The 26,263-nt window shown below is 55.3% G+C and overlaps 14 protein-coding genes across 14 annotated transcripts in view; 6 read left to right on the top strand and 8 right to left on the bottom strand.

Moving 5' to 3' along the window:
- Nucleotides 1–20: 20 nt before the first annotated feature.
- M421DRAFT_101161 (glycoside hydrolase family 7 protein) lies at nucleotides 21–1,819 on the top strand (the record flags this gene model as incomplete). The annotated part of the gene is made up of 8 exons (XM_033586608.1): nucleotides 21–66; nucleotides 386–443; nucleotides 568–753; nucleotides 794–927; nucleotides 997–1,117; nucleotides 1,172–1,363; nucleotides 1,422–1,440; nucleotides 1,496–1,819. The coding sequence occupies 8 exons, from the start codon at nucleotides 21–23 to the stop codon at nucleotides 1,817–1,819; spliced, it is 1,080 nt and encodes a 359-aa protein (XP_033448586.1).
- A 563-nt stretch (nucleotides 1,820–2,382) lies between these two features.
- Nucleotides 2,383–4,682, top strand: M421DRAFT_5385 (thermostable phytase; the record flags this gene model as incomplete). The annotated part of the gene is made up of 2 exons (XM_033595161.1): nucleotides 2,383–2,901; nucleotides 2,997–4,682. 2 exons carry the CDS (start codon nucleotides 2,383–2,385, stop codon nucleotides 4,680–4,682), a joined length of 2,205 nt encoding a protein of 734 aa, XP_033448585.1.
- Nucleotides 4,664–5,893, bottom strand: M421DRAFT_420877 (putative glutathione S-transferase). The gene has a single exon (XM_033592628.1). It carries the CDS (start codon nucleotides 5,528–5,530, stop codon nucleotides 4,805–4,807), a length of 726 nt encoding a protein of 241 aa, XP_033448584.1. The 5' UTR covers nucleotides 5,531–5,893; the 3' UTR covers nucleotides 4,664–4,804.
- A 226-nt stretch (nucleotides 5,894–6,119) lies between these two features.
- Nucleotides 6,120–6,974, bottom strand: M421DRAFT_158855 (uncharacterized protein). Its single transcript, XM_033587651.1, has one exon. It carries the CDS (start codon nucleotides 6,772–6,774, stop codon nucleotides 6,154–6,156), a length of 621 nt encoding a protein of 206 aa, XP_033448583.1. The 5' UTR covers nucleotides 6,775–6,974; the 3' UTR covers nucleotides 6,120–6,153.
- A 547-nt stretch (nucleotides 6,975–7,521) lies between these two features.
- Nucleotides 7,522–8,695, bottom strand: M421DRAFT_158853 (uncharacterized protein). Its single transcript, XM_033587650.1, has one exon. It carries the CDS (start codon nucleotides 8,589–8,591, stop codon nucleotides 7,695–7,697), a length of 897 nt encoding a protein of 298 aa, XP_033448582.1. The 5' UTR covers nucleotides 8,592–8,695; the 3' UTR covers nucleotides 7,522–7,694.
- A 338-nt stretch (nucleotides 8,696–9,033) lies between these two features.
- M421DRAFT_63317 (tRNA-guanine transglycosylase family protein) lies at nucleotides 9,034–10,539 on the top strand (the record flags this gene model as incomplete). Its single annotated transcript, XM_033596059.1, has 2 exons — nucleotides 9,034–9,229; nucleotides 9,278–10,539. 2 exons carry the CDS (start codon nucleotides 9,034–9,036, stop codon nucleotides 10,537–10,539), a joined length of 1,458 nt encoding a protein of 485 aa, XP_033448581.1.
- Nucleotides 10,540–12,295: 1,756 nt separating this feature from the next.
- Nucleotides 12,296–13,653, bottom strand: M421DRAFT_420873 (inosine monophosphate dehydrogenase). The gene is made up of 3 exons (XM_033592627.1): nucleotides 13,518–13,653; nucleotides 13,387–13,469; nucleotides 12,296–13,333 (listed from the first exon to the last, which is right to left on the bottom strand). Exons 1-3 carry the CDS (start codon nucleotides 13,558–13,560, stop codon nucleotides 12,386–12,388), a joined length of 1,074 nt encoding a protein of 357 aa, XP_033448580.1. The 5' UTR covers nucleotides 13,561–13,653; the 3' UTR covers nucleotides 12,296–12,385.
- A 112-nt stretch (nucleotides 13,654–13,765) lies between these two features.
- On the bottom strand, nucleotides 13,766–15,459 carry M421DRAFT_420872 (uncharacterized protein). Its single transcript, XM_033592626.1, has 2 exons — nucleotides 14,881–15,459; nucleotides 13,766–14,820 (listed from the first exon to the last, which is right to left on the bottom strand). Exons 1-2 carry the CDS (start codon nucleotides 15,250–15,252, stop codon nucleotides 13,906–13,908), a joined length of 1,287 nt encoding a protein of 428 aa, XP_033448579.1. The 5' UTR covers nucleotides 15,253–15,459; the 3' UTR covers nucleotides 13,766–13,905.
- Nucleotides 15,307–17,260, top strand: M421DRAFT_5380 (alpha/beta-hydrolase; the record flags this gene model as incomplete). Its single annotated transcript, XM_033595156.1, has 2 exons — nucleotides 15,307–15,316; nucleotides 16,185–17,260. The coding sequence occupies 2 exons, from the start codon at nucleotides 15,307–15,309 to the stop codon at nucleotides 17,258–17,260; spliced, it is 1,086 nt and encodes a 361-aa protein (XP_033448578.1).
- A 256-nt stretch (nucleotides 17,261–17,516) lies between these two features.
- Nucleotides 17,517–20,849, bottom strand: M421DRAFT_63411 (uncharacterized protein; the record flags this gene model as incomplete). Its single annotated transcript, XM_033596064.1, has 2 exons — nucleotides 17,517–18,773; nucleotides 18,819–20,849. The coding sequence occupies 2 exons, from the start codon at nucleotides 20,847–20,849 to the stop codon at nucleotides 17,517–17,519; spliced, it is 3,288 nt and encodes a 1,095-aa protein (XP_033448577.1).
- Nucleotides 20,850–21,619: 770 nt separating this feature from the next.
- Nucleotides 21,620–22,945, top strand: M421DRAFT_420868 (50S ribosomal protein L1). The gene is made up of 2 exons (XM_033592625.1): nucleotides 21,620–22,531; nucleotides 22,623–22,945. Exons 1-2 carry the CDS (start codon nucleotides 21,746–21,748, stop codon nucleotides 22,716–22,718), a joined length of 882 nt encoding a protein of 293 aa, XP_033448576.1. The 5' UTR covers nucleotides 21,620–21,745; the 3' UTR covers nucleotides 22,719–22,945.
- Nucleotides 22,639–24,105, bottom strand: M421DRAFT_158755 (uncharacterized protein). The gene is made up of 2 exons (XM_033587648.1): nucleotides 23,996–24,105; nucleotides 22,639–23,941 (listed from the first exon to the last, which is right to left on the bottom strand). The coding sequence occupies exons 1-2, from the start codon at nucleotides 24,008–24,010 to the stop codon at nucleotides 23,075–23,077; spliced, it is 882 nt and encodes a 293-aa protein (XP_033448575.1). The 5' UTR covers nucleotides 24,011–24,105; the 3' UTR covers nucleotides 22,639–23,074.
- Nucleotides 24,106–24,410: 305 nt separating this feature from the next.
- M421DRAFT_101153 (NADH pyrophosphatase) lies at nucleotides 24,411–26,080 on the top strand (the record flags this gene model as incomplete). Its single annotated transcript, XM_033586607.1, has 3 exons — nucleotides 24,411–24,513; nucleotides 24,567–25,004; nucleotides 25,383–26,080. The coding sequence occupies 3 exons, from the start codon at nucleotides 24,411–24,413 to the stop codon at nucleotides 26,078–26,080; spliced, it is 1,239 nt and encodes a 412-aa protein (XP_033448574.1).
- Nucleotides 26,081–26,205: 125 nt separating this feature from the next.
- M421DRAFT_158404 (cysteine synthase) overlaps nucleotides 26,206–26,263 on the bottom strand; it is a 1,834-nt gene continuing 1,776 nt past the window's right edge. Inside the window, exon 3 of the mRNA XM_033587647.1 lies at nucleotides 26,206–26,207. The gene's annotated coding sequence lies outside the window, so the exon portion shown is untranslated. The remainder of the gene's footprint in view (nucleotides 26,208–26,263) is intronic.

The raw sequence follows: 26,263 nt of genomic DNA, 5'->3' as shown, positions 1-26,263 counted from the left end.
GATCGTCGTCCATATCCGGGATGCTACCTAAGCGAGTACCTGGATTGGTCACAGATCTCTGTGGTCGTACGACCAAGCCTCCAAGGCATACGACAGACACATTTCCAAGCCGGAGATGGAGCTGATCGGACCGTCGCCCGATGAGCCCCGAATCGATTATCATTGATGAAAGAGCACTCGACGAAGTTGCCCAGATTATGCGACGGAAATAAGTGCATGTACCAATGTGTGGCGACCATAGTCCACATCAAAGAGAAACTATAAAGAGAGTGAATTTGTTCAATTTGACCCGGCAGGCAACGGGCGACTTCACCAGAACCCTCCAAGCTCCTAGCAATGCCATCTCCACTCGCCATGAAGACTGTTGTAGCCTTCTTCGCTTCAGATGCCTCAGCCTGTGTTATCGGAACACAGCAAACCGAGACTCATCCCAAGCTCACCTGGTAGCGATGCACGAGTAGTGGCGGAACCAGCTGTTCGAAAGTCAACGGTGAAATTGTCATCGATGCTAATTGGCGCTGATAAATGTACGATGGGCCCTTACGGACAATTACTGATCCGGTCAAGGCTCCATGACAAGACTGCGGGCAGCTACACCAACTGTTATAACGGCAATACCTGGAACGAGTCCTTGTGCTCATCTAACACGGCTTGCACAGTAAACTGTGCAATTGAAGGATCTGACTACAGCGGTACCCACGGCATCACTACGTCTGGCAACCAACTCAACCTCAAGTTCATCACAAAGGGACAGTACTCGACCAACATCGGCTCTCGAACACACCTCATGCAGGACGCAAACAAACGAAATGTTCAATCTTATTGGCAATGAGTTCAGCTTTGATGTCGATCTTTCTCAATTGCCTTGCGGTCTCAACGGGGCATTATACTTTGTGTCCATGCCTCAGAAGGGACAGGGAACACCTGGTGCCAAGTACTGAACTGCTAAAGTGCACTGCTCTTTTGTCCGAACGCGGTGCTGACATGAAATTCAAGGATACTGCGACGCTCAATGCGCTCGTGACCTCAAGTACATCAACGATAAGGCTGACGCTAAGGGGTGGCAGCCATCCAGTAACGACACTAATGCCAGTGTCGGAAAGTTTAGCGAGTGCTGGTAAGGATGCTACATTTTAGAGACTGCGATGCTCTTTGCACTAACAATATTCAGCGCTGAGATGGAAGTCTGGGAGGCCAACTCCGTGTCCACTACGCTCACTTCTGACTCCTGCCAGCCTGAGAGCTACAGCGTATGCGAGGAGTGTAACTGCGGAGGCACCTACTCACTTGATCGCTATGCTGGACCGTGCGACGCCAACGATTGTCATTTCAATCCATACCGTATCGGTGTCAAAGACTTATAGTGCAACAACCAGCAGCAGGTATTAAAGAAGATGCCTACCCTTCAACAAATAAGGCAGTATAGCCTCTATGAGCAACGTAATTTCCACCTCATCTCTCTCGATTACCTCCATGGACACTAACTACGGTACAGGCCATGGCTCAAGGCATAAATCTAGTCATGTCGCTGTGGGACGACCATTACGCCAACGTGCTTCGGCTTGAATCTTCTCACCCCATAGAAAAGGACCCCAGCGAGCCTGGTGTTGCTCGCGGCGAATGCCCCATTACGTCTGGTAAGCCCTCCGACGTTGAGGCTCAGTTCCCCAACGCTCAGGTCGCTCTCTCGAACATCAAGTTTGGTTCCATTGGCTCACCTTTGCACAGCCCGCTGCTACCCAAGCGTATCGATGCTCTAGTGCTCGATTGTAGGGCAGTGAAGAAGGCTAAGCTCTGTCTCGAAGAGCCGTTCATCTGATAATGCAGGATGTCGGAGGAGTTGGCCCTATGTCAACGTCCATTCGCTCACCTAAACTCAATTTCATGGCAATATGCTTCCGCCGTACTTTCATGAATCCACCACACGTGCAGTAAATACTAACCGATTCCCCATCCATGACGTGCACACTGCCCAGAATACCAAGCACTATGTCGCTGCCTTCATGCGGGTGCTCATATGAAACATCACACTGATCGCGGCAAATAGGATTGTCTGACTTGTCTCACGTTGCACGATTTCGCGCTGTAATTGGTCGAAGCGCCAGCGGACAGACGCCCCATCGAGCAGGTGAAAACATCGGCCGGTGTCAATCAGGACGCAACAAATCCAGCAACATCTTGGCATCGAAACAAAATGCTTTCCTCACTCTCAGGTAATGATTTATGTGCAGATCAAGGGTCATTTATGGGTCTAGGTCTATCCATTGTGCGAGCGTATGCGGCACGCGCGTTTTCACATAGGAGAGTGAGGCCTGAAGCTAGACACGTCTACCAGTACATATATTCGGGTCATTCCTTCCGTACTACACAATACCAGCAAGTATGATGAAGGATCTCATGAAGTGCACATGGGTCGCAGCTTTGCTACCCGCAGCGTTTGCTCAGAATGCAAGCATTACCCTCGCCCCAGCAGCTACCGGCTTCGATTCAGACAATGCTGCGTTAATTTATACATCTTTGCCGATTCTCCTCGCAAACGATGGTAGTGCAGCAGAAGGCGGCTTCCGTACGTTCTCTGCCTCTAACTCCATAAACGCAACCACGTTCAGCGAGCGCTCACATGAGATATCTGGGCGTACAAAGATCGCGGTCCCAGTCTACGATGTTGGCGGTCGAGACATCATCTTCAATATCCCTTCACCAAATTCCATTATTCGCGCTTACGATATTGCGACTGGGAGCGAGGTTGCAGGTTCTCGGAAGTACCAGTTGGGTGATTGGAGTGTAGCGCGACATTGGCGCAGTCAGACAAGTGGAGAAAACTATGTCTTCTTATTTGGCAAGAAGACGGTCGTGCAGTTTTTGATCAGGGGTGATGGCGATAATTTGCAGATTCTTGAGGTGAGTTTGTCAACACCGTAACTCCTGGCGTGTTGAATTCTTAACCACAGTCAATCTCGATGTACGACTGCTGTTTTCTCACTCACGCCCACCAGGTTCAAACGTTTCCCATTAAAATCGAGGGCGAGACGGCTGCCGTCTTCTTGGATGGCCAGATCTTCTTCTCTGGCGGCAAAGGCGACACGTTGTACTCTTTCCAGGCTACTGAGAGCACCAAACCACCTGAGGTTCGTATTGTGGGCGAAAACGTAAAAGTCGAGGGACTCGGCGCTTACCACGGCGATTCGAGTGACTATCTCCTTGTTGCACACGACAATGTGATTGAAGTCTACGATGCAAGCTTCAAGCAGAAGGGTTCTGTCAGCCTAGAGGGTATTGCCGATCTCTCAATCGGAGGCGATGTTTCAGTACTGCAGTCTACCTCTGATAGCTACCCCACAGGAGCCCTTACGTTCGCTTTTGAAGGGCATGACGAGACAGGAATCGCAATTGGTTCCCTGGGTGATGCTCTCAGCGCGCTTGGGATCCAAGCGAACACCGCATATGATCCCCATACCAAGCCGTGTGAATACTGCGCGAACCCCATCTCCGATAATTGTTCAAAAAATGGGGTTTTAAGAAACAGCACCTGTAGCTGTTTTGCTGGGTTCTCTGGCACATACTGCTCAAATGTCACATGTCAAAACGACTGCTCCGGCCATGGCAGCTGCGACGGTCCGAATGCGTGCAGGTGCGAGTCTGAGTGGGCCGGCCCCGATTGCTCTTTTGTCGCGGTCAAGGCGAAATACGAGACTGAGGCCAACGGCGGCGATGGCGACGACCCAGCAATCTGGATCCACCCGACGCAGCCTGAGCAGAGCAGAATTATCACCACAACCAAATCTCAAGGAGGCGAAGGATTCGGGGTTTTTGACCTCACAGGCAAGTTGCTGCAGCACTCGTCTGCATCGGAGCCGAACAACGTGGACATCATATACGGTCTCCCCGTGGGAAACCGCAGTATCGATCTTGCATACGCTGCATGTCGGGGTGACAATACCCTTTGTCTAGTGGAGGTCACTAGCGACGGTTCATTGAAGAACATCACCGGTGGCATACAGGCCCTCCCTGAGAATTACGAGCCATATGGCTCTTGCACCTATCTCTCCCCCAAGACCAAGAAACAGTACCTCTTCGTGAACAACAAAAAGGCCGAATACCTTCAGTACGAGCTATTAGCAACCGCGAACAGTACCCTTCAGACAAATCTGGTTCGCAAATTCACTGGTGGCTCGGGCGGCCAAGTCGAAGGTTGCGTTGCCGACGAAGATGCAGGCTATGTCTTTCTCGGCGAAGAGCCCTCCGGCATCTGGCGCTATGGGGCCGAGCCTGATGCATCGAACGAGGGTCTCCAGTTTGCCAAAGTCGGCGATGGTGGACTCCATGCTGACGTTGAAGGCTTGACGCTCGTCACTGCGAAGAACGGCACGGGCGGATACATCATGGTGAGCAGCCAGGGGATCAGCGCGTACCTGGTGTATGAGCGCGCGCCGCCACACGAATATGTCACAACGTTCACTATCGTCGACAACGAAGAGATGGGCATCGATCATGTCACCAACACCGATGGTCTGGCAGCCGTGCCTAATAAGCTCAATGCTGACTATCCTTACGGTCTGCTTGTGACCCATGACGACGCAAATGAGCTTGCCGGTGGTGGCACGAGCGCTGAGGCCAGCTTCAAGCTGATGAGCTTGGTCGACGTGCTTGGTGAGGAGAGGGCGAAAGCACTGGGCTATTAGCAGTATCTGATTGCAGCTTCTGTTCCTATCGTTTACGAATGACTTTGATCCAGGCTATCCTTGATCAGGTGGGGTATTCTGTCTTTGATAGACTAATACATGGGTGCAGAGTGCAGACTGACTTAAATCTTGCCCGCCATGGCCTTCGCAAACAGCTCAATCGGTGCTGGGCCCTTTACACTCGTCGTCTCCTCCAGATTCAGATCCGGGTCGCTCTTTCCCATTGCCGTCTTCCATGCCTGCCTTCCACTGAACCTCTTTATCCATGCCAGAATGCCCTCATACTCGGTCAAATCGATCGGCTCAAATACCCGCATCGTGGTAACACACCAGCCTGTCATGACATCCGCCGCCGTAAAGTCGTCACCCGCAAGCCAGTCATTAGACAGCAAACGGGTGTTCATGTGGTTCAAGGCGATCTTGACTCTGCCATCTGCACCAAGATATCTAGGATCCGTAGCAGAGTTCGGAATTGCGCCCCTTAGCATCGCGCGTCTGAAAATCACAGGCTGCAGCGTTGAGTTGGAAAAGTGAAACCAGTACAAATAGTCCGCAAAGTTCTTGTGTGAGGGACCCAGGGCCAGCTTGCCGTCGGCATATTTGCCGATGATGTACTCTACGATGGCGCCTGACTCGGCCAGCGTAATGGGATTAGATGGGTCAGTGGTGTCTTCTAGCACTGGAGAGGCGCCGAGAGTGTGCTTGGCTTTGAGGTCTGGTGGGGAGAGCATCGGAGAGCGCTTGTAGTTTACGAGATTGTAGGGGATATTGAGTTCTTCCAATAACCAGGGAATGCGCTCGCCTTGGCCGATTTGAAGGTGGTTGACTGTCAGGTTTGGTGTTGTCATCTTGCTGGTCTATGTGTGATGCCGTGGATTGGGACGAGGTAGGAATGTTGCTGCTAATTTAGTCCTCAAGCTTGATCGCGGATCCTGCCTTTATACACTCCGATCATGCTCGGTGGTTGTCGGCTTTACGAAGTACAGTAGTCAACTTCTGGAGATGATCCACTCTGAGAAGGTGTGCTCCGCTGACGATGATTCGGCGAGTCATCGAGGGCCTATGACGTTGCATCATCTTCCCTTGACTTCTGCCATCGACTTCTAGGACTCAGCACATCTATCGTGTGTCAATACCGGTAGGCATCTACAAGTTGTAGGGCAATCGTCGCCCAGGATAGCCCATTCGTGGTACTGACAGAGCTCATCACGTGTGTTTGGCTCAAACGAGCTGATTGGTGGAGACACCTCCGTTCTCGACTCTCACGACACGGACCATCCCGTTGCAATACAACGACTCACGGACTGTCAGGACGACAAATCATCACCGGAAGCTGTAACGTCCGACGCAGTAGGCGGCACGCTTACCGGTACTGGGGGTGCGTGTACGAAGTACGGACGAAGACGTTCCGGACCCGACCGGCAACACCGACAATCTGGGTGGGTCTATTTTTCTTTTTAGCTAAAAGAGCTCAGAGCTGTGCAAATCTGGGTAAATTGTTCGATGTGTTAGTTTGCCGGCAATCGCAGGTCTGGGAATCGCAGGTGGAAGCACATTCTGACGGACATTCTGCTCGCGATGCATGACCGCAGCCAAATACCATAGGTATTGATCGATGATGAACAGGGCCTGCGTTCCCTCGCTGAGGCATTAAACTTATACGTGCAGATAAGGGACAGATCTGCCAGATGATCAAGCGTTTCACTGCGGTGTGAACAATCTCACCAGGTTCGAGCTTGACCCTGATTAAGCTTCCGTTGACAACGATACCATTGCGAATCAACATGGCCAGAACGCGAAAGGCCGGTATGGGGCTATCTTTCTTTGTTTGCAGTTCCAACTTGGTCGATGGGGCATACATGAGGCTATGAGTCTCTTGGAAAACCTGTCGACACACAACCAAGATAGACGGTGGCCGGCGGTGAAGACTACCGCTAGCTTTCACTAGGATGCTATTGGATTGATCGTGGTTGAAGGATGCATCATCATCCACGGGGTAGCGATACTGGTCAACGCGTTCTTCGGAATCAGAACATGCGTGCAATAGATGATGGTCCGCGTACATGTTCTCGACAGCGGCGTCGAGGTACATTTGCTCGACCTCGGGTAGTCCGCATTTTTGCAGTGCTCTTGCCTGGCTTTTGGAACGCTCTCTTTCTAATCCTGATCTCACCCATGGCTTGGCGTAGCTCTAGTTTCGGGACTTAGATTCTGCAGTGTATGCTGCGGCATCGTCTGCGATACATATGGCGTAAATGTGGTTTCTCAGCTCGGCTGGGTAATCTATTATCTAAGAACCGGATAAGGAAGCTGTCTATGCTGCACGCTAGGTCTCGACGACGTGGGAGCTGGCTTTGCTGAGCGGGGCTCGTGAAGCTGCTTCAAAACACCACGCCAGAGCTTTCGACCTGATCGCCATCCCTCAATTTGTTTTAGTTGATATTCCGTCAATCCGGTGGATAGGCAGGTGGACTCCTGAGTGTCCCCAAGTACTCATTTGGCCTCTGGATCGTCGTTGGGAATGGCCGATGATCGGGCAGATTCATCATTCCGCTTGTAAGAAGCCATGGCTGGGGTTGAATAAGAACGCAAGGCATCTCGTCTCGGGGTTATGTAGCGCATGTGTGTAAACAAGGTGGTCCTCGTTTGTTGCTGAGCTCGTGACATGTTAGAACATTACAAGTGGTCAAGCACATTGCAGAGTTTCCCGAGCCTTCCAGACTACTAGCTTGACGTGTACGCGACCTCCAAAGCCCTAAAGGATAAAGTCCTTCTCTTTCACACAAACACCGTCAGGACAGAACCTTGCGGCTTCTGCTCGAGCGGTTTCTAGGCGCCCTTGGAGGTTTCAAGGCGCCAAAGGTTTTGCTATTTGTGCCATTAATATACCTGTTGTTCTTCGAGATCGGTGACGTCTGCGAGTGCTTGACGGTGGTGCTTCAATCGGTCCTGCGCATACCATCACTCGCCTTTAGACTCGTCCCGTTCCGTCCATCCATTTTATACGATAAGTCAACTCCGACCCGCGACACTATCATCTTCCTTCAGCGCTGCCTCGGCGTAACCTTTGCCTGAAGGCTTGTGCTTATTGCGGACGAATTCGACGTTGAACTGGTCACAATCGAACGCTGTCGGCCAGCCATTTCGTTGAAGGAGAGTTTTGATAGTCTGGGGAGGAACGCCAAATCCATTCTCTCGATTCGATGTTCCCCACGGCGTCCACTTCAGGGTTCGGTAGTTCTTCGCAATAGCACGCAGAATGTGCGCTGCGCCATCGTCCCTGTCCCACCACAACTCGCCGTTGTCTTCGAACCACCAAGATTCCATCTCTTCGCCGAACTCCTGCTCCGCCCCTCCACGAGTAACCCACAGCTCGCCTCGATAGATCCTGATTGCATCCCTCTTAGTATCATAGATCATCACCCAACTGCGGTCACCGTTCCAGCCTCCGGTGCCGTAGTTGGTCAAGCCAATATCAGATTGTGACATGTAGTCGGTCCAATCGATGCCCCGCCCACGACAAGGATCGCACAAGTCTGCGAGGTGCTCCGTATTCTTGTAGTCCATGAAATGGCCGCCGTGGATCCAGTCGGGCTCATTGACTAGTGACGAGTCCACATACGGCAAGAGCTCCATGAGGCGAAGCACCGAGACACTTGGTCTGCATGGCAACGATGTCGTGTTGATGACATGTGGACCACGAGAGATGGCATTATGTGGGATAAACGTGGCATCGGCCAATGTCGTGTATATTTCGTCCATCAGGCTGGCTATCTTTTGCAATCTTGCTTCATCATATGACGGATCGGTAACAGATGGTAGAAATTTATAGAGGTTTGGTAGACACAAGAAAATGGTGAGAGGAACCAAGAAGACTGTGACAGGATGCTGTAGCCATCGTGGTGGCATGGCGAAGAAATTTGATTTGGTACGAGTGAGGAAAGCAAAAGATCTGAAAGCGTGCGGAGGAAGTCCTTTTCTTGTTGGTTCTACGAGTCAGGAGCATGGAAGGGGCTGCTCGCGTGATGCTGACTGAGCACAACATGTCTATTCTTTGAGCATTGAGTATACGTGGTGTCATTCGTGTCGAGAACAAACACCCGTCGTTTCCCAGATCTCAATTGTATTGAAGTTGGGATGGAGTGTTGAGATGACGCGCGCGGTGGACCCTGATTTTACCTAGGTAGCGCGCCATTCGATTCACCCGCACGACACCAAAAGTTACACGCGACCATAAAGCCAGGTCCAGAAGAAGGAAGTCACACATACTATGGAGCTGCTGTCCTCACTATTGCCCGATTCGGCGCAAGATGAGAGCCCATCACCAGAGCTAGACCAGTCGCAGCCAGAAATGCTCGAATTCGCAATTCTCAAAGCGACGGGGACACTCGCACCACGCCTCGGCCACCTTTCCTTTCCTAAGCGCAAGAGCATATCAACTCCAGGGTTCATCGGCATCACTTCGCGCGGTGTCATTCCACACATATCGCAGGATAATTTCTCGAAAAGCCTCAGCCTCGATGGTGTTTACGTTGCCCTTGAAGACTGTAAACGCACTTAAGACCAATGACGCAGCGCCTCACTGACCTTGATAGTCATTGAGAAAATCCCCCAAAAGACACCACCCGTGTTTCAGTACGAGATCCCCGAGCCACTCCGTAGGTTTATAGCTCTCCCGCAAGACGCGCTCCTCGTCCTCGGCCCACGCCGCAACCCGCCTATACCATCCCCAATACACAGCACAAACAAGGAGCTGGGTATTCTGACCTCTGTTGGATTTAAGGCATTGAGCTCAAAATATTATGCTGCTGCTGCAAGGAAGCTCCAGCCAGACATTGTGGTAGGCCTGGCTGACATTCCCTTCGGTCAGGAGACGATAGGGATAAAACGGAAGGACAGGATGAGCGACAGGACCGAGGTGTGGACGCGCGACATAATTGCGAAGAAGGCTACATTAGACAATGGTGAACCGAGCTGGGGTATTTTCGCGCCTATTCTACCAATAGAGCGTGACTTGCAGAGCTGGTATCTGGAGCATCTGGTCGACGACATGGTGGACAAGATCTCTGGCGTAGCTATTTACGACGCCTACCTTCTTGACGATCTGTCCGAAGAACTCCACCATCTACCACGTCTCTCCTTCCACGCACCCGCCAGCCCGCACGAAATCCTGCGCCAAGTCGGTCTGGGCATGGACATCTTCACCGTTCCTTTCCTCATAGACGCAACCGACGCCGGCATCGCGCTCAACTTCGCCTTCCCTGCCCCACCGAAAGGCACAACCACTAGCTCACGGCAAGACCTTGGGCTTGATATGTGGTCAGACATTCATGCGACTTCTGTCACACCGCTGAGCGAGGGATGTGAGTGCTATGCGTGCACCAAGCACCACCGCGCGTACATTCAGCACCTCCTTGCCGCGAAGGAAATGCTGGGCTGGGCGCTCATACAAATCCACAACCATGCTGTTCTGTCCTCATTCTTCGCCGGTATTCGCACTTCCATCGAGGCAGGTACATTTGACGCCGACGTTGCGGCATTCGAGCGTTACTACGAGTCCGCGCTGCCAGAGAAGACAGGTCAAGGTCCAAGAGTCAGGGGATACCAGTTCAAGCCAGAAGAGCACGCAAAGCCCGGAAAGAAGAACCAGAGAGTCTTCACCAAGTTTGATGATGAGAAGATCGCGGAGCTGAGACTAGCAGCGGCTCATGGACAGCAACCAGGCGTGAAGCCGGAGATAAGCGATGCCATTGATGAAGCACTTGTTGGGCTGATAGGGCTGGAAGAAGTAGACGTGGATAGCACAAGATTGGTCGCATCACTGAAGTTGGAGGATGATGCGCAGACAAGGCACTAGGTAGCGGAAGATACCCCAGTACAATGCAAGCATACGCAACGATCACTCCAGGGAGCAGAGGCAGAGCGCGATCGAAGCAGGGCATTGTCTGGCGGTACGTCTCGTGGCGTTCGCCGTTCACGATGAGGTGATGAGCGTTTTTTCCAACAATGCGCCTTTCCTTGCACTTCCACGCCATCCTCACACTGTGCAGGAACATTACTTATGCCATGCCTACTACAAGTTCACACCCCCAAAACTTCCAATTTGCATCACCAAATCCAGCAAACAACTTCACGCTTCAACATCCGACCACATATATCAAGGTGTCTACCTTAGAACTTTGCATCAAACTCACTGCTTCCAGCATGCCACACTCCTCTAAGCTCACGCGCGCTAAGACCCCTAACCGTAATATCGATGAGCACACAATTCGCCGCCCAGATCCAGTCAATAGCGTGACCTGGCGGTGCTGCTGCGGGTCACGAGGAGAATCCGATGACCACCCTGCCCGGTGCGATTCGTGTGGACACTTCTGGTGTATGGACTGCGAGAACTAACTTTGATAACTTTTGTGTAAACTACACCTGTAGACTAGCCGATTATGCAATGAAAACAGATCACAATTTTCGCCAATACCTTGTGCCATGCTTCCGCTTCGTGAGGTGATTTGCGAAACCACTTGACTGAACCTTCACTGCCACATGGAACTACCAAATCTTCATAACTGATCGCCGACTGTATACATTCAGCCAAGAAAGGCCCCAAGAATGGCCACAAGCCCTCGAGTGTGTGCTTCTGGGTACATCGAACGCAACAATGACGTACTTACCTTCACTTCGACTTTCCACGCCCTTCCAACCTCGCCATCAGCACAAATTCAGCCAGCTTCTGGCCCAAGCTCTCAAAGCCTCAGTGCTCTACCGCTGCGGAGGAACGTACGACCTGGCCCTCAGAGCATAAATACCTCGCCTACCCCGCCCTCACTTGCTTTTGACAACCTCGCCCTCCACCCCTATTTTCTCCACTCCCTCCTTCGCCATCCTAGCACTTGTCAGGACTCCTGGAAAATGGTAGGATGGTCACTGCCAACAGCTGCGGCTGACTGATGCCACCCACGGCCGCCCTGGACACTACTGGTTTGTACTCCCCTCTTTTTGCATGAACATGCTAACACGGCCAGGGCGCCGACAGCTGCTGAAGCGTTCTGCCTATGAGGGTTTCGGTTATCAGTCATAAAAATACATAATACGAACCGTTCCGCCGCCATCTCACTTCACTTCACTCTTCTCCATTACGCGTCAGTCTTTCTCCAAGGCATTTCCATCGTCCGCGTTCCTTCAGCATTGTTTTGGGAGGCACCAGCTGCTCGTTCCGGCTTGCAGGCAAAAAACATCGGCGGGTGTCATCGTGTGTGGTGAGGCAGGGGCGCACACTAGATAGCTTTCTCCTTGTACGTAGGTGGGAGGTCTCATCAGCCATGCTGAGTCAGCAAAAACATTTCTGGCCGGAGGAGATCACTGGAAGTCGCGAAGGCGGGACGCTCCTGCATGTAGTTATCAACTGAGCCGTTTCCTGCTCACTCCTGTTTTGCCTTTGCTGGCATTGTTTGTTGTGATGATCTCTCTTTCACTTACGTGTTGTGACGTGACCTCTTCTGACATGCCACATTGATATCAAACACTTTCAGCATTCATCGTAGTCGATTTGCAGTACTTCAAGCGCACTAGTAGCCAGTCTTGCTAAGTGCCTACGATGACAAAAACTGATGGTTCTGGCGCTTAAGAGCGTCTGAATGTCATTCACTGAATGCATTGATTTTCGTGTCTTCGTAGTCTACCATTCACACTGAGCTCGCCTTACTCGCTCACAGCTTACTCTTCCCAATGCCCCAAATCTCCGCGCCAGGATTGTTATCTTTCTTCCCAATACTCGCATTAGGTGCAACACCCTCCTGCCCCTCCTCAACGTAGAGCGTCTGATTCTGCCTCATGGTCTCGATCGCGTCCCTCTCAATGCGCTTCAGCAATTCCTCGTTGGTCGGAATATCATGAATCAACCCAATGACCTGTCCGGCAGTCCAAACGCCAAAATCCGGATCGCCATTCAAGAAAACCTGGCGTCCCCGCTTCCCACTCACATACTCGGCGACCTCTTCAAACTTCCCCGTGGGCGACGTCTTCTCGATGTCCACAGCCTGCAGCGCGACCTTATTCGCAAACAGCCTTGATGTGTTCTTCCAGCGCCGCAGAACGAGCGCAGTATCCGTTTCCTGCGCGTCCACAATCGCTTTCTTGATGTTGTCGTGGATCGGTGCTTCGACAGTGCACATGAAGCGCGTTCCCATGTTGATCCCGCATGCGCCCAGCGCCAGCGCTGCAGCGAGGCCCTGACCATCTGCGAATCCACCTGATGCGATGAATGGCACGCCTAGGCTCTGGCGCGCTCGCGACAGCAAGATGAAGTTCGTGATGTCTGTCTCGCCGACGTGACCGGCGCATTCGAAGCCGTCGATGCTGAGGAAGTCGACGCCGAGCTTTACAGCCGACTGTGCGTGTCGGATTGTGGTGCACTTGTGCAGGATCGTGGTCCCGGCGGCTTTCAGCTGCTTGATTACGGGGCCGGGCGAGTTGCCGGCTGTCTCTACTATCTTCACCTTCTCTTCGATGATGACACGCGCGTAGGCGGCGTAGTCGGGGGGCACCATGGCGGGGAGGAGGGTGAGGTTTACGCCGAATGGGTACTTGGTCATGGTGCGGCAGCGGCGGATCTCTTTGCGGAGGTCTTCAGGGGTGGGTTGTGTGAGGGCCGTGAGCTTGGGGGTGTTAGTCACTAGAGGGATGAGTGGGCGCGAGGGCGAGGGCTTACGATTCCTAGACCGCCGGCGTTGGAGACGGCGGAGGCCAACTCGGCGTAGCCTACCCATTGCATGCCACCTTGGACAACGGGTACTGGAGCTCATCAGTGTGGGCTTCGAGAATAACGCGATGGGAGCTTACTCCTGATACCAAGGGCACGTGTAAGCTCTGTATTGAACGGCATGGTATTCTATGGATCTCGGCGATGACAAGAAATCTAAGCTGAAGAATCGCGTCTGAGGGCGGTGACGACTTTATTAGGAGTTGGAGGCTCCACGGTCGGCAAGATGGTGCTGCGGCTATAAAGCTCAGGTGTGGGGAAGCTGCGAGCCGAGGCACCTGCACGCGCCGCGAGTCACGTCACAGCGAGGATCGAGGCGCGTCAGCTGCGATGAGTGATCCACCAGATGATTATCACATGCATCACGATAAGACGTTGACGAGTCTACCTTCTGTGGCCACATGCTCCACTGTTCTTCTTATGCTCTAGAGTCCTAACATGTTCGCAGGGTGGCAGAAGGTTCGGTGCTTACTTGTTTCCCAAACCGAATGCATCAAGGCTCGACCGCGACGAAGAATGGACATGCACCACTCGAGTCCTGATGATTCCCATCTCTGTCTCATCAGCCTTACTGATTATATGCTCCTCGGACGCTGATGGAGCGTGCGTTCCAGGTGTTTTTCGTCTCGTTGCCTCGGAGCCTCCCGGTTGACTTCCGCTGGATGGATTTCCACCCGTCGCCTGAGAAGAGACCCCTATACTGGTCATGGCTCGATGCCATGCGTTGGAGAGCATGCCATCGAGCACAGGCAGCGAGGCCGTCACTATACCCAATGCCAAATCTAGACAGGCCCATGTCAGGATCTCCACGTAATTCCAAGTGATATCTCGATAGGTGACCGGTCGCACTTGGCGAAGTAATCCACCAAGCACTGTGATGCCCCCCAAACCCCACAATACGAACAGCCGGATCTTTTTTGCTCGATCTATTCGAACATTCCACAGGATCACTATCGGTGCAGACAGCAGTATCATACCTTGCGCTACATGAATCCCACTGAGTATCCGGCCCTGCAAAAACGGGTGGAGACAACGTGGAAGCGGTTCAGTCGCACCACGAGCGTGAAGAGACCACTGAGCCTGGACTGGATAGCAGGTAAAAAGCGACCAGAACAGAGCCACGAGCATGTATACTCCCACCGTGACCAAAAAGATGTTGCAGAACCATCGCCACCGCTGCGATGCTCCACCTGTCATACGTCGAACGAACAAGGCGATGGAAACCTTGATCAGGCCGACAGCTTGGTAGAAGGTGATCTTGCAGTAGACCCCTATCGTGGTGCTAATCTCGTATTGGTCGTAGGTCACTTCCCATGTATGCAGTCCTGCGCCGCCGAAGTAGAGGCCGATCGTCTGGGCAAGGGGATAGGTAAAGGCAAGTGTCTATCAGAGTGTTAGCTGCCTCATTATTACACCACACATGTCCAGAAATGCAGGACCTACTGCTGCCGCGAGTATAGTCCAGTCATCCCAGCCAAACCGCATGTGCTTCTTTCGCGCTCGAAGTAACAGTCGTGCGGTTGTTGGTAGCACAATCGACAACATGACAACGATGAGACCTATTTGGACCCCGACCACACGACTCTCGTGTACGTAGTTTGGGGGTGGCTGATCAGCTAGGAAGTAGCCGATCATTGGATTCGCGTCCTCCATGCCGACCATTCGAAGTAGGCCCTTGACGATGTAATAGTCCTTTACATTATTGGGAGGGCGCCCAATCAAAGCCGACGGGCCACTTGTTGGAAGTAGCAGAGGGTTATTCGACATCGACATCGAGGTGGAATGAATGACGGGTACAGCAGCATTGGTCGACATTCCGAAGAGCTGAAGAGCTGAAGACCTGATTGACCGATTGGTGTCGCAGCAGAGATGGATCATGGTACGTATGCACCGGATCGCTCCGGAAGTTTCATCAAACTACCCGGAAGAATCCATTTTATCCGCAAACCTCAGCCCGACCAGTAGCCGTCTCTGAACCTCTTCAATGAGCTTCAATGGAGGTCCAAGCCGATTATACAAAAGGTACAGGCGAACCAGTTCTTCAAGGTCTTGAAGTATACAGTGGACCAACTTACCCAGCCCCCCAGTGCGGCACAGTCCCTACGAAGGAGTCAAGACCCACCTGCTAAGCAGACTAGCGCGCCAAGCGGACCAGTGCACCAAGCGGACCAGTGCACCAAGCGGACCAGTGCACCAAGCGGACCAGTGCACCAAGCGGACTCCCAACTCTTCACCCAATGCCATGAACATCACCTTCTCCATCTGTCCCCGCGCGAGAAGATTCATCTATCGCGGCGTTGCTCATGGTTGCCTACACTCTCGTGGTCCAGATCAAGCCCCAAAGCGCGCTGATATCAATGAAGATCGAGCGCTCGCACAAGACTTCAGGGATTAGACACTGTAGATCGATGTCAGACTGTCGCATGCAGGTACCAGAAGCCCAAATTTCGGAGCTTACCGTGGAAGGATATCGAGCCCTTACACAGGCGGGAAACCGATGCCGGAAGGATCAAAGGAGCAAACTACACCGCATCATGCACGAGTGCATGCAAGGTGAGATTGACACGACAAGGGTGCCTGCGCGTTCAAGAGCCTCCAGTAAAATCGGATACATAAAGTTGCCCTTGGGACAGTTTTGCTTAGGACAGTTTTGCTATTAATCTTTGGTAATCCAACAATGTTCGTGTCAACACTTTGCGTTGCGCTACTTGCAACATTGACAGCTAGTCAGCGAACCAACTGCACAGGGATCAATGCTATCAATCCCAAATGCCAGAGTGCTGAAAAGGCCTACACCCGCGACTTCTTCTACGTCGGTGGTAGAAGTCTCGAATCTGCAACCGGCGAACTGACCGCAGACAAGCTCTACGTCGAGAAGATCGTCCCGGCCTCAAGTGCCCGGAAGTCAAAACCTCTGGTCTTTTTCCACGGAGGAGGATGCACAGCAACATCTTGGCTCAACACGCCGGATAATAGGAGAGGCTTCGCCTCGTACTTCATCGAGAAAGGGTACACGGTTTACCTCGTGGATGCCGCCTCTGTCGGCCGCAGTGCATCCGCAGACCTTGCCAACTTCCCCATGACGGCTGGAGCCTCGTCCTTGCTGGTCGAACAAGGCTTTACGGGAGTAAAGCACTACGACACATACCCTCAGTCTCAGCTGCACACGCAATGGCCCGGCACAGGACGCGCCGGTGACCCCATCTTCGAGAACTTTAAGAAATCCATGGTGCCCTATACGACCAACAACACCGCCTTTGAACTCGCCCTGCGCAAGTCAGGATGCGAACTCCTCGAGCTGATTGGACCTTCGTACCTAATCGCCCACTCCGCCGGCGGCGTAGCAAATATCCTGCTCTCAAACGACTGCCCACAGCACGTCGCCGGCAGCATCAACCTCGAAGCAAGCACAACGCCGTTCACATGGTACACTCTCGGCACGGGCAGCATCCCATACAACCCGTACGGTCTCTCCACCACGCCGCTGAGCTACCTCCCAGCTTTATCCAGCGCCGCGGAGCTCGCCACCGAGACCGTCGGGAACGCAACGACCGCGCTGCGGCAGTGTGTGCAGCAAGTCGAGCCCGCGCGCACGCTGCCCGGCATCGCGTCGGTGCCGTATGTGCTCATCACCGCGGAGGCGAGCGTGCATATCACGTACGACCACTGCATTGTCAACTACCTCAGGCAAGTAGGCGCTGACCCTGAGTGGATCAAGCTGGGCGAGATTGGCATCAAGGGGAATGCGCACTTTATGCACCTCGAGAAGAACAACGAGCAGATCGCTGAGGTGGTGTTGAAGTGGATCGCGCAGAGGGAATGAGAGGGATCCGCGAGGCAGGGGGGGGGGGTTGATCTCAGACGAGCACAGCACTGCAGCCAGCTCCGCGCACGCCGTGGAAAGCAGTGCCTGAACACGACCGGGTGTGGAGAATAGACAGGAACGGCAAACGATGCATTGCACTGCACCCACCCTAGATAAATAATGAAGGGGTATCAGAAAAAGCCCAATCCGCAGTGCGACGCACAAACGCCAGCCCCAGCCCAAGTCATAACACACATCAGCGCGACAATCTAATTTACATGCTCATCTCCTCGTCGCTCGCGAGCAGCTCATCCACGATATCCGCCTCCGTTTTCGCCGTCGCCTCGCGCGCAGAGCGCACCCTCGAGGCGCGGGGGGTGCTGTCGCCGTCGTCGTCGCCGTCGTCGGGCTCGAGGGGCATACGTGTGCTCTCGCCCTGCATGCCGGCGAGCATCGAGTCCTCGTCGTCGACGTCGACGTCCATGTCGCTGCCGTCTACGGAGGGCGCGACGCTTGAGCGGGCGCGGCTTGAGCGCGCCTCCTCTGCAGGTGTTGCGCGGGCAGTTGCGGCCTCGGGTGTGACTGTGGCTTCGCGGTCTTCTGGGGCGATGGCGGCGGTTGCTGCGTCGCCTAGGCGCTTGGTTAGAGTTGCGTCGAGCTTGGTTAGGGCGTTGCGCTGGGTGGCGTCCACGCCGATTCTGTCTTCTACGGCTTCGGAGACGAGTGCCTGAAGGGCTTCGAGGAGCTCGGCGGTTGGCTCGCTCACTGTCTTCTGTGGTGCCGAAGGCGGTATGTGGAGTTTGGTCAGCAGCGCGAGAAGCGGTTTGCGCTCGTCCCTTGAGCATGTGCCGTTCAGCGCGCGCTCGAGGATCTCGACAGCAAGCATAATGTGCGGCACCTCGGAGTCACCACTCGAGCTAGTCTTTCCATCACTCCCCGTCTCCGTCTGACCTACGACCTTGCGGCCGTCTGTCAAGTCGGCCAAGTAAGCTGTGATTCTCGGCCAGCCAACCATTTCGGCAGCATCCTCGTCTTCGTCGACGTCGTCGCGCATGACCAGGAGTTTGCCGATGACGGAAACAGCAACACCCGCCATGGTCTGTGCATTCTTGATCCTCGAGTGGCAGAACACCGGAAGGAAGTAGCCCAGGGCCTGTATCATGGCGGGTTTGTTCTGGCCATCGGGATCGAAGTATGTCAGTGTCAATGCCCTGACAATGTCCGCGGTCTCTTCTTCAGGAAGAAGAGAATGCAGGATCAGTTTCTGTGCTGCCTCACAAGCAACGCGCCCGACACTCGTATCTTCTGAAGTGATCCCCTTGAGCAAAATCTTCCTGAGCGGCCTCAGTAGCGGACTTTGCTCCGGCACCTCGGACTGCTCGGTCGTGTCTGGATCCGATGCGGGTGGTGCAAGGAGATGTGGATGTGTAATGATAACATCAGCAATCACCTGTAGCGTGATCTGCTTGAGCTCGTCGTTGCCCTTGGTGAAGCAGTGGAAGAATAGATCAAGGTTGTTAACCGCAAGATCCTACAGCCGTTAGCGCAGGGAGGGAGGTGTACATGCGATGCATACCTTGCTAAGGAGAGACGCCAGTCCCAGGCAGATGACACCCCGCTCACGAATGATGTTTTCTTTTGACTGCACGGCGGGAATGATGAGTGTGTTCAATGCGGTCTTCAAGTTTGTGTCCGATTCCAAATCGCACGTCACGTTCTGGAGCGTGCACTGCAGAATGTGGAGACACTTCGAGTACACCATGATCTCGGTCCACTTGTCCGCTGCCTCCTCTTCAGCTGTCTTGGCCGGCTTTGGTGTTTTCCTGCGTGCTGGAAGAGGGCTGCTGTGCTCAGACTGTGCGGAGTGAAAGCTCTCTGCGTCGTCTCCCGCGCCGCTTGCATCGTTTGGATCATCGCTCAGCGTGTCGTGTACTTCGTTGACAGCCTCCATGATGACTGCGCAGAAGTCGGACTCGCCGCGGTTGCCGCATACGATGCGCAGGAGCTCGATGCAGAGCTTCGTACATTCTTCAGGCAGAGAAGCAAGAGCAAGCGCCGTCCGCGTGATGCTGTACACGTTTCTTCTACCGACTTCGTCGGAAAAGTCAAGCGACATGGCCATGTGCAGAACTTGTTCAGCGACAAACTCGGCATCTTGAACCTCTTCCTGTGCATCGGCAGCATCGGGGTCGTCTTCGTCCAACATGGCATATCTGTCGATGAATTCCGCCACATCGTTGAGCTTCCTCTCGAGAACGAAGCCAAAGTTGTGGGGTTCGGGTATCTTGTCTTCGATCATCTGTCGTGTCTGCTCGTCGTCGATGCTCTGTGCGTAGTCGTTCAAGCTCCGCGCCACAAACGCGGCTGAGGGATCCAGATCCAACCAGAACTGATGGCTGAACTCGATAGCCTCGACGTAGTCGGGCCTTCGGGCCCAGAACTGTCGCATTGCTTCATGCGCCATGCCTTCCTCTTGACCCGCTCGGATGATATCAAGACGCTCCAGTAGCTCGCACAGGGCCTCGAGGCTTGGAGGGGCCGTGGAACCCGCTGCCTTTTCCTCCTCTGGCCGTGTGTCACGCCTCGAGGCGCAGTCTTCAATCCAGCGCTCGGAGAACAACTGTGCTGTAGCCTTGCGTACAGCGTCGTCTCGGTCTTTCAGGCCCCAGCGTATCATCTTCTCGCGCTGCACTAGCGACAGATGGCGGAAGTCGCCCAGAATCGGAAGGATGCGGGCGTAGACTAGTCTTCGGGTGGCGGGATCGACGTCTCGCGCTCGCTCGAGCTGCATCACTATGGTGCTCTTGAAGAATGGTATGTTTGCGAGAATCGTGCGTCGCACTTGGGCGTCCGGGTCGTTCTGCATGATGTCGACAAGCTTCTCGAGGATCGTGCTGGCCTCGTCGTCGCTGTCCTCGTCTTCCTCGTCTTCCTCGTCGTTCGCAAGGCGCCCCAGGCCCATGACTGCCTGCACGCGTACGGACGCCTCCTTGTCCCGCAGGCGTTTGGTCAGGCTGGAAATGATGAGAGAGTACATGTCCTCGTCTATCGCCTCGAGGTTGTTGAGCAGCTGTGTGATGGTCTGGGTGGCGCGGAAGCGGACCGTCTTGTCTTTCGATTGGAGGAGGGGCAGGACGGTCTTGATGATGAAGACACTCAAGCGGCTGCTGGGCGTGCCGTCGTCCTGGGACGTCTCGTCGATGACCTTGGCGTCCTTCTCCACAGCGTACTTGAGAAATGTGGTGAGGAAGCGGATCACGCGGTCGCCAGCAGCCTCACTCTTCTTGACATTCATGACGCGCAGCACTACGCGTCCCATCTCGGCCGTGAAATCGTCCTCTTCAAACGTCTCACGGTCGTCGTTCCTGCCCTTGTTGGTGTCTGGAGGCTCGAAGCAGCACTGCTCCTGGATCTTCCGCAGCGTGACAACCAGCTTGCGCTGTGTGGCGGTTGTCTTGGAGGCATCGCTGAAGACGTGCGCAATCCGGGTGCGCAGCGAGGTCACGGGGCCTTCGTCGGGGACGTCCATGGTCGACGATCGCGCCGACTTGGTGCCTGCGCCAGCGCGTGCTGTACGCGTCGAGCGCGTTGCCGTCCTGCCTGGCATTGTGGGGGCTGTCGTGTTGTTCACGGCGGATTCGAGGTGGACGGGTGTTTGTTTGTTGTCGATCGTCTTGGAGGCGCACGGACCGTGTGCACGGGAGACCACCGGTCGTCTTGGACCACGCAGGTTGTGTTCCACAACACACCAGCGCCACGGAAAGGGACGTGCACGAAGCGGACCCCCGAGACGCTGGACATTGGTCTTGCGAGTGTGAGGGAAATCGACCAAGTTCTGGCAGGCACCACATTAAGCCGTCACGGAGTAAGCGATCGATGAGAGCAGAGAGAATGCACGGATGTGTGGACAGGTAGTCGTGGACAAGACAAGACAGCACTACGACTTGTCCTAGAAGAGCTGCAGCTGCGGCTGCTCCAGCATAATTCAATTAGCTGCTGCAAATCACTGCCGCCGCCTTGTAGTTTATGATGCCGAGAAGACAAACTGATGCCTAGAAAATAAACTCATACCTAGAAAACAGACTGATGCCTAGAAAATGGACTCATGCCTAGAAAATGAACTCATTAACTTACCAGAAAATAAACTCATTCCCAGAAAACAAAGTGATGCCCAGAAAATAAACTCATACCTAGAAAATAAACTCATACCTAGAAAATAAACTCATACCTAGAAAACAAACTGATGCCTAGAAAATAAACTCATGCCTAGAAAACAAACTGATGCCGAACTGATGCCGAACGGATGCCGAGAAAACAAACTGATGTCTACAAAATAAAGTCATGCGGAGTGTGGACAGGCGGCGAATGGGAGGTTGGCGGCGATGGCCAGGTCTCCGGATCTGAAGGCGCTTGCCAAGACCGGCAACGCCGACTGGCCGAGCCATGGTGAATCTTTTGGAGCCTCACAACGCGCCGGCCACCAGCAACAGCAACGCCGCGACAATGGCCGCCCCACGAACGCTCGCTGCGTCCCTCGGCGCGACACGGCTCGCTGCATCCTCGCTGTCGACGCTCCGTCCCGACGTGTGTCGCTTCGCCACAGCCTCGTACCAGACCGTCCGATGCGCCGTCACATCCAAGACACAACCGGCCAAGAAGAAAAAGGTGCGCAACGTGTACCGGCAGTATGACCTGAGCAAGACGGAGCAGTTCGCCCTCGTCGACGCAATGCACTACATCCGCGCGTTCGAAGTCGGGCAGAACCCGTCGTCGGTCAAGTACGAGCTGCACGTGCGGATGCGCAGCCTCAAGAACGGCCCCGTGGTGCGCAACCAGATACGGCTGCCGCACCCGGTCAAGACGGATCTGCGCCTCTGCGTGATTGCGCCGCCGGACTCGAAGCACGCGCAGGAGGCGCGGGCCGCGGGCGCGACGCTGGTCGGCGAGGACGACGTGTTTGAGCAGATCCGCGGGGGCGACATCGAGTTCGACAGGTGCATCTGCCACATCGACTCGCTGCAGAAGCTGAACAAGGCGGGGCTGGGGCGGGTGCTCGGTCCCAAGGGGCTCATGCCGAGCACCAAGGCCGGCACGGTGGTGACGAACATTGGGGCTACGGTCAGAACCATGGTGGACGGCAGCGAGTACAGGGAAAAAATGGCCGTGGTCCGTCTGGCGATTGGACGGCTGGGCTTCACACCCGCGGAATTGCAGGAGAACATCAAGTTGTTCATGGACACATTGAAGAAGGACATGGCGCGCGTCGTGTCCAAGGAGGTGCACGAAGTGGTAAGCCGTCCTGTGTGAACTTTGAGGCTCTCGGAGCTCTCAAAGGTCTCGAAGCTTTATGACTCTACGACCGCCACTGACAATCTGCCAGGTCCTCAGCTCCACAAATTCGCCCGGCTTCACGCTGAACGGCGAGTTCAAGGGCCCCAGCTCGATATCCCCGGCCCTGCTCAGCGGCCCCCTGTAGGGTCGTGTAGCCCAGCGGCCTCTTGTAGGGTCGTGTAGCCCAGCGGCCCCTTGTAGGATCGTGTAGCCCAGCGGCCCCTTGTAGGGTCGTGTAGCTCAGCGGCCCCTTGTAGGATCGTGTAGCTTTACGCTGTGCAAAAATGTACCATATGAACGTAAATGTACCATGTAGCGCCGCCGAAACGTATCGTGACCGCCGCCGAAACGTATCGTGACCGCCGCTGAAATGTATCGTGAACGCCGCCGAAATGTATCGTGAACGCCGCCGAAATACATTGTAAGCGCCGCCGAAATACATGGTAAGCGCCGCCGAAATACATGGTAAACGCCGCTGCTATGCAGACATCACTCACAGCCTCACGTCGACTTGAGCGTCTTGAGCACCTTGACCGCCTCCCCCTGCTCCTCCATAGCCGCATACATGTCCATGATCTGCATCAGCGCGCCCGACGCAGCGGCGCCCGCGCTCCTGGCCTGCCGCAACGCCGAGCCCAAGTCAAGAAGCAGCGTGCTGCGCAGCTTTCCCAGGCGCAGCGTCTGCGCCGCAACAAACGGATGCTGTTCCAGCCCTTGTATGCCCTCCTTGACCAGCCTGTACAGCACCACGTTCCTCCGCAGCCGCGCAACACCGGCACCGTACCGCGGTGAGACGCCCTCCTCGCTCTCGCTCTCGCTCTCGCTGTCATCGCTGTCACCGCTGCTATCGCTGCTGTCCCCCCCACCCCCATGCCGCGCCACCGCAACACCCTCCTCACACTCCCTCATCCGCTCCTCAAACTCGACCAAGCGCCGCCCGAGTTCAATCTCCCGTCTTGCATCCCTGCGCTGCTGCAGCAGCTCCCCCACCTCGTCCTCGCGCGCGCGCACCATCCGCTCCAGCAGCGCGACATCCTTGGCGAACGCCAGCAGCGCGACCTGCACGCGCTCGACCTTTTCGTCGCCGCCGCGCAGACTGCGCCCCAGCGTCAGGAAGTCGGCGTAGTTTGCGTTGACCAGGTCGAGGAGCTCGGCGCTTAGCTGCTGGCTGCGCGAGCGCAGTTCCGACCGCAGGTCTTCGAGCGTTTGGTGCCGTCTTGAGAGGGTGGAGAGGTAGGATGATGGCGTAAAGGTGGGGGAGAGGAAGTCGGCGCGTGCGAGCGGCTGGGCAAAGGGGAGGTCGTCGAGGCTGTCGCGGCTGGCCGAGTCGGCCGACTCGGCCGACTCGGAGCGCGCGCTGTCTGACGTCTGGCGCGTGTTGGCGGGCGACGGGGCGGCGTGTGGGGAGCAGCGATGACTTACGTAGGGGAGGCTCATGTTGCCTGTGCAGCTGTCGGGGCTGTGGATTCTATATCCTGCAAGCGGTCGACCTGTTGGCGCTTGCACCCCACAACACGTCCTGGCGCGTTGTCCAAATAGAGTTTCTCGGCACCCGCTCGCACTCTTCGTGACGACGCATTACCAAGCACACCACCCCGCCGTGGGGCAGACGCCGACTATGTCCGACTATGTCGCCGTTGCGCGCGTCGGCAGTCGCTGGCCTCGGTCGCTGGCCTCGGTCTCTCGTCCACGCCTCCTTTGACTGCACCTCGCACACCTTTGACTGCACCTCGCACACCTTTGACTGCGCCTCGCACACCTTTGACTGCACCTCGCACACCTTTGACTGCGCCTCGCACACAGTCGACTGCACCTCGCACACAGTCGACACCAGATCATGGCCCCGCTCCCCCAGCCCGACCTCCCCGAGCCCGCGCACCCGCACATTGACTCGATGCTGAGCCGCAAGTTCGGCAAGGAAGTGGCCAACTACTTCTCCGGTACCTCAATGCCTTGCACCTCCGCAGCCAGGTCACCCTAACACGCCCTTCAGGCTCGCCGTTGAACCGCGTATCCTTCCTGCGCCCGGACCACGCGTTCCTGTGCTCGGCCCTGCGCCACCCCAGCGCGACATTCATCCTCTTCAATGCCACGGAGCCGCTGGTGCAGTCGCCCACGGCGCTGGCGCGCGTCTCGTTCGCCGACGTCGAGCCCATCATCGGCCCGGATGCGTTCCGCTCGACCGAGGAGGACGTGATTGCGCAGTACAACTCGAGTCTGTATGTGCCGCAGATGGTGTTCTTGGGGCTCGATGAGCGCACGCAGGGGTTTGTGTACAAGGAGCATTACAAGGGGCAGCCGTGGTTCGCCGTTGATGTCACGCCCAAGGAGAGTGTGAGGGAGCAGGCGCAGACGCTCATCGATAGGCTGAAGGGACAGGGGCTGGAGTTCTCCAAGGGGCGGATGCATCTCTCGCTGCCTGCTGAAGAAGGTAGGCCTGGTGTTTACGGCTCAACGTTGCAGCTCTCCCCACATTCACAGCGCAGTTTACAGCCCAGCGTTTACAGCTCAACATTCACAGCCCAACATTCACTGCCCAACATTCACTGCCCAACATTCACGTCTCAGCATTCACAGCTCAACATTCACTGCCCAACATTCACTGCTCAACATTCACTGCTCAACATTCACCGCTCAACATTCACTGCTCAACATTCACTGCCCAACATTCACCGCTCAACATTCACTGCTCAACATTCACCGTCCAACATTCACAGCTCAGCATTCACAGCTCAGCATTCACTGCTCAACATTCACTGCCCAACATTCACATCTCTCTGTCGAGAACACGTCACTGACAACACCCCAGCCGCCATCTACGCCGAGGCCCGCCACCTGCTTGACTGGAACGCCCGGAACCCCTTCTGCGCCTCGTGCGGCTACAAAACCCTCTCGGTCAATGCCGGCTTCAAACGCACATGCCCACCCAAGGACGTCGCGCACGCCGTCCAAGCCGCGACCCCCGGCGAGCGCCCGCCCTGCGCGACACGCACCGGCATCTCGAACCTGTGCTTCCCGCGCACCGACCCGACCGTCATCATGGCCGTCGTCAGCGCCGACGGCAAGCGCATCCTGCTCGGCCGCCAGAAGCGCTGGCCCGCGTACTGGTACAGCACGCTCGCGGGCTTCCTGGAGCCCGCCGAGAGCGTCGAGGAGGCTGTGCGCCGCGAGGTCTGGGAGGAGTCGGGCGTGCACCTGGGTCGTGTTGTCATTCACTCGACCCAGCCGTGGCCGTACCCCGCGAACCTGATGATTGGCGCCATTGGCCAGGCCATTCCCGACGGCGAGAAGGTGCATCTCGGCCACGATGCGGAGCTCGAGGACGCCAAGTGGTTTGGTGCTGAGGAGGTCCGGGAGGCGCTGCGGGTCGGCACTAGTGGTCTGGGCGACGGGCCGGGGCCGGAGTACAAGGAGGGCGGGCTGCGTTTGCCGCCCCAGACGGCCATTGCGCATCAGCTGATCAGCGCCTTGGTGGGTGGGTTCGCGAGCGGCTCGCCGATGATGTAGATGGAGGTAGAGTCGTGGAATGTGTAGAGTCGTGGAATGTGTAGAGTTGTGGAATGTGTAGAGTCGTGGAATGTGTAGAGTTGTAGAATGTGTAGAGTCGCAGAATGTCTGTGTAGAGTCGTAGAATGTCTGTGTAGAGTCGTAGAATGTCTGTGTAGAGTCGCAGAATGTCTGTGTAGAGTC

The sequence above is a fragment of the Didymella exigua genome (genome assembly GCF_010094145.1).
Source record: "Didymella exigua CBS 183.55 unplaced genomic scaffold M421scaffold_14, whole genome shotgun sequence".
NCBI lineage: Eukaryota > Fungi > Ascomycota > Dothideomycetes > Pleosporales > Didymellaceae > Didymella > Didymella exigua.
The sequence above is the reverse complement of the archived record's forward strand: the minus strand, read 5'-3'. Positions and strand labels throughout refer to the sequence as shown.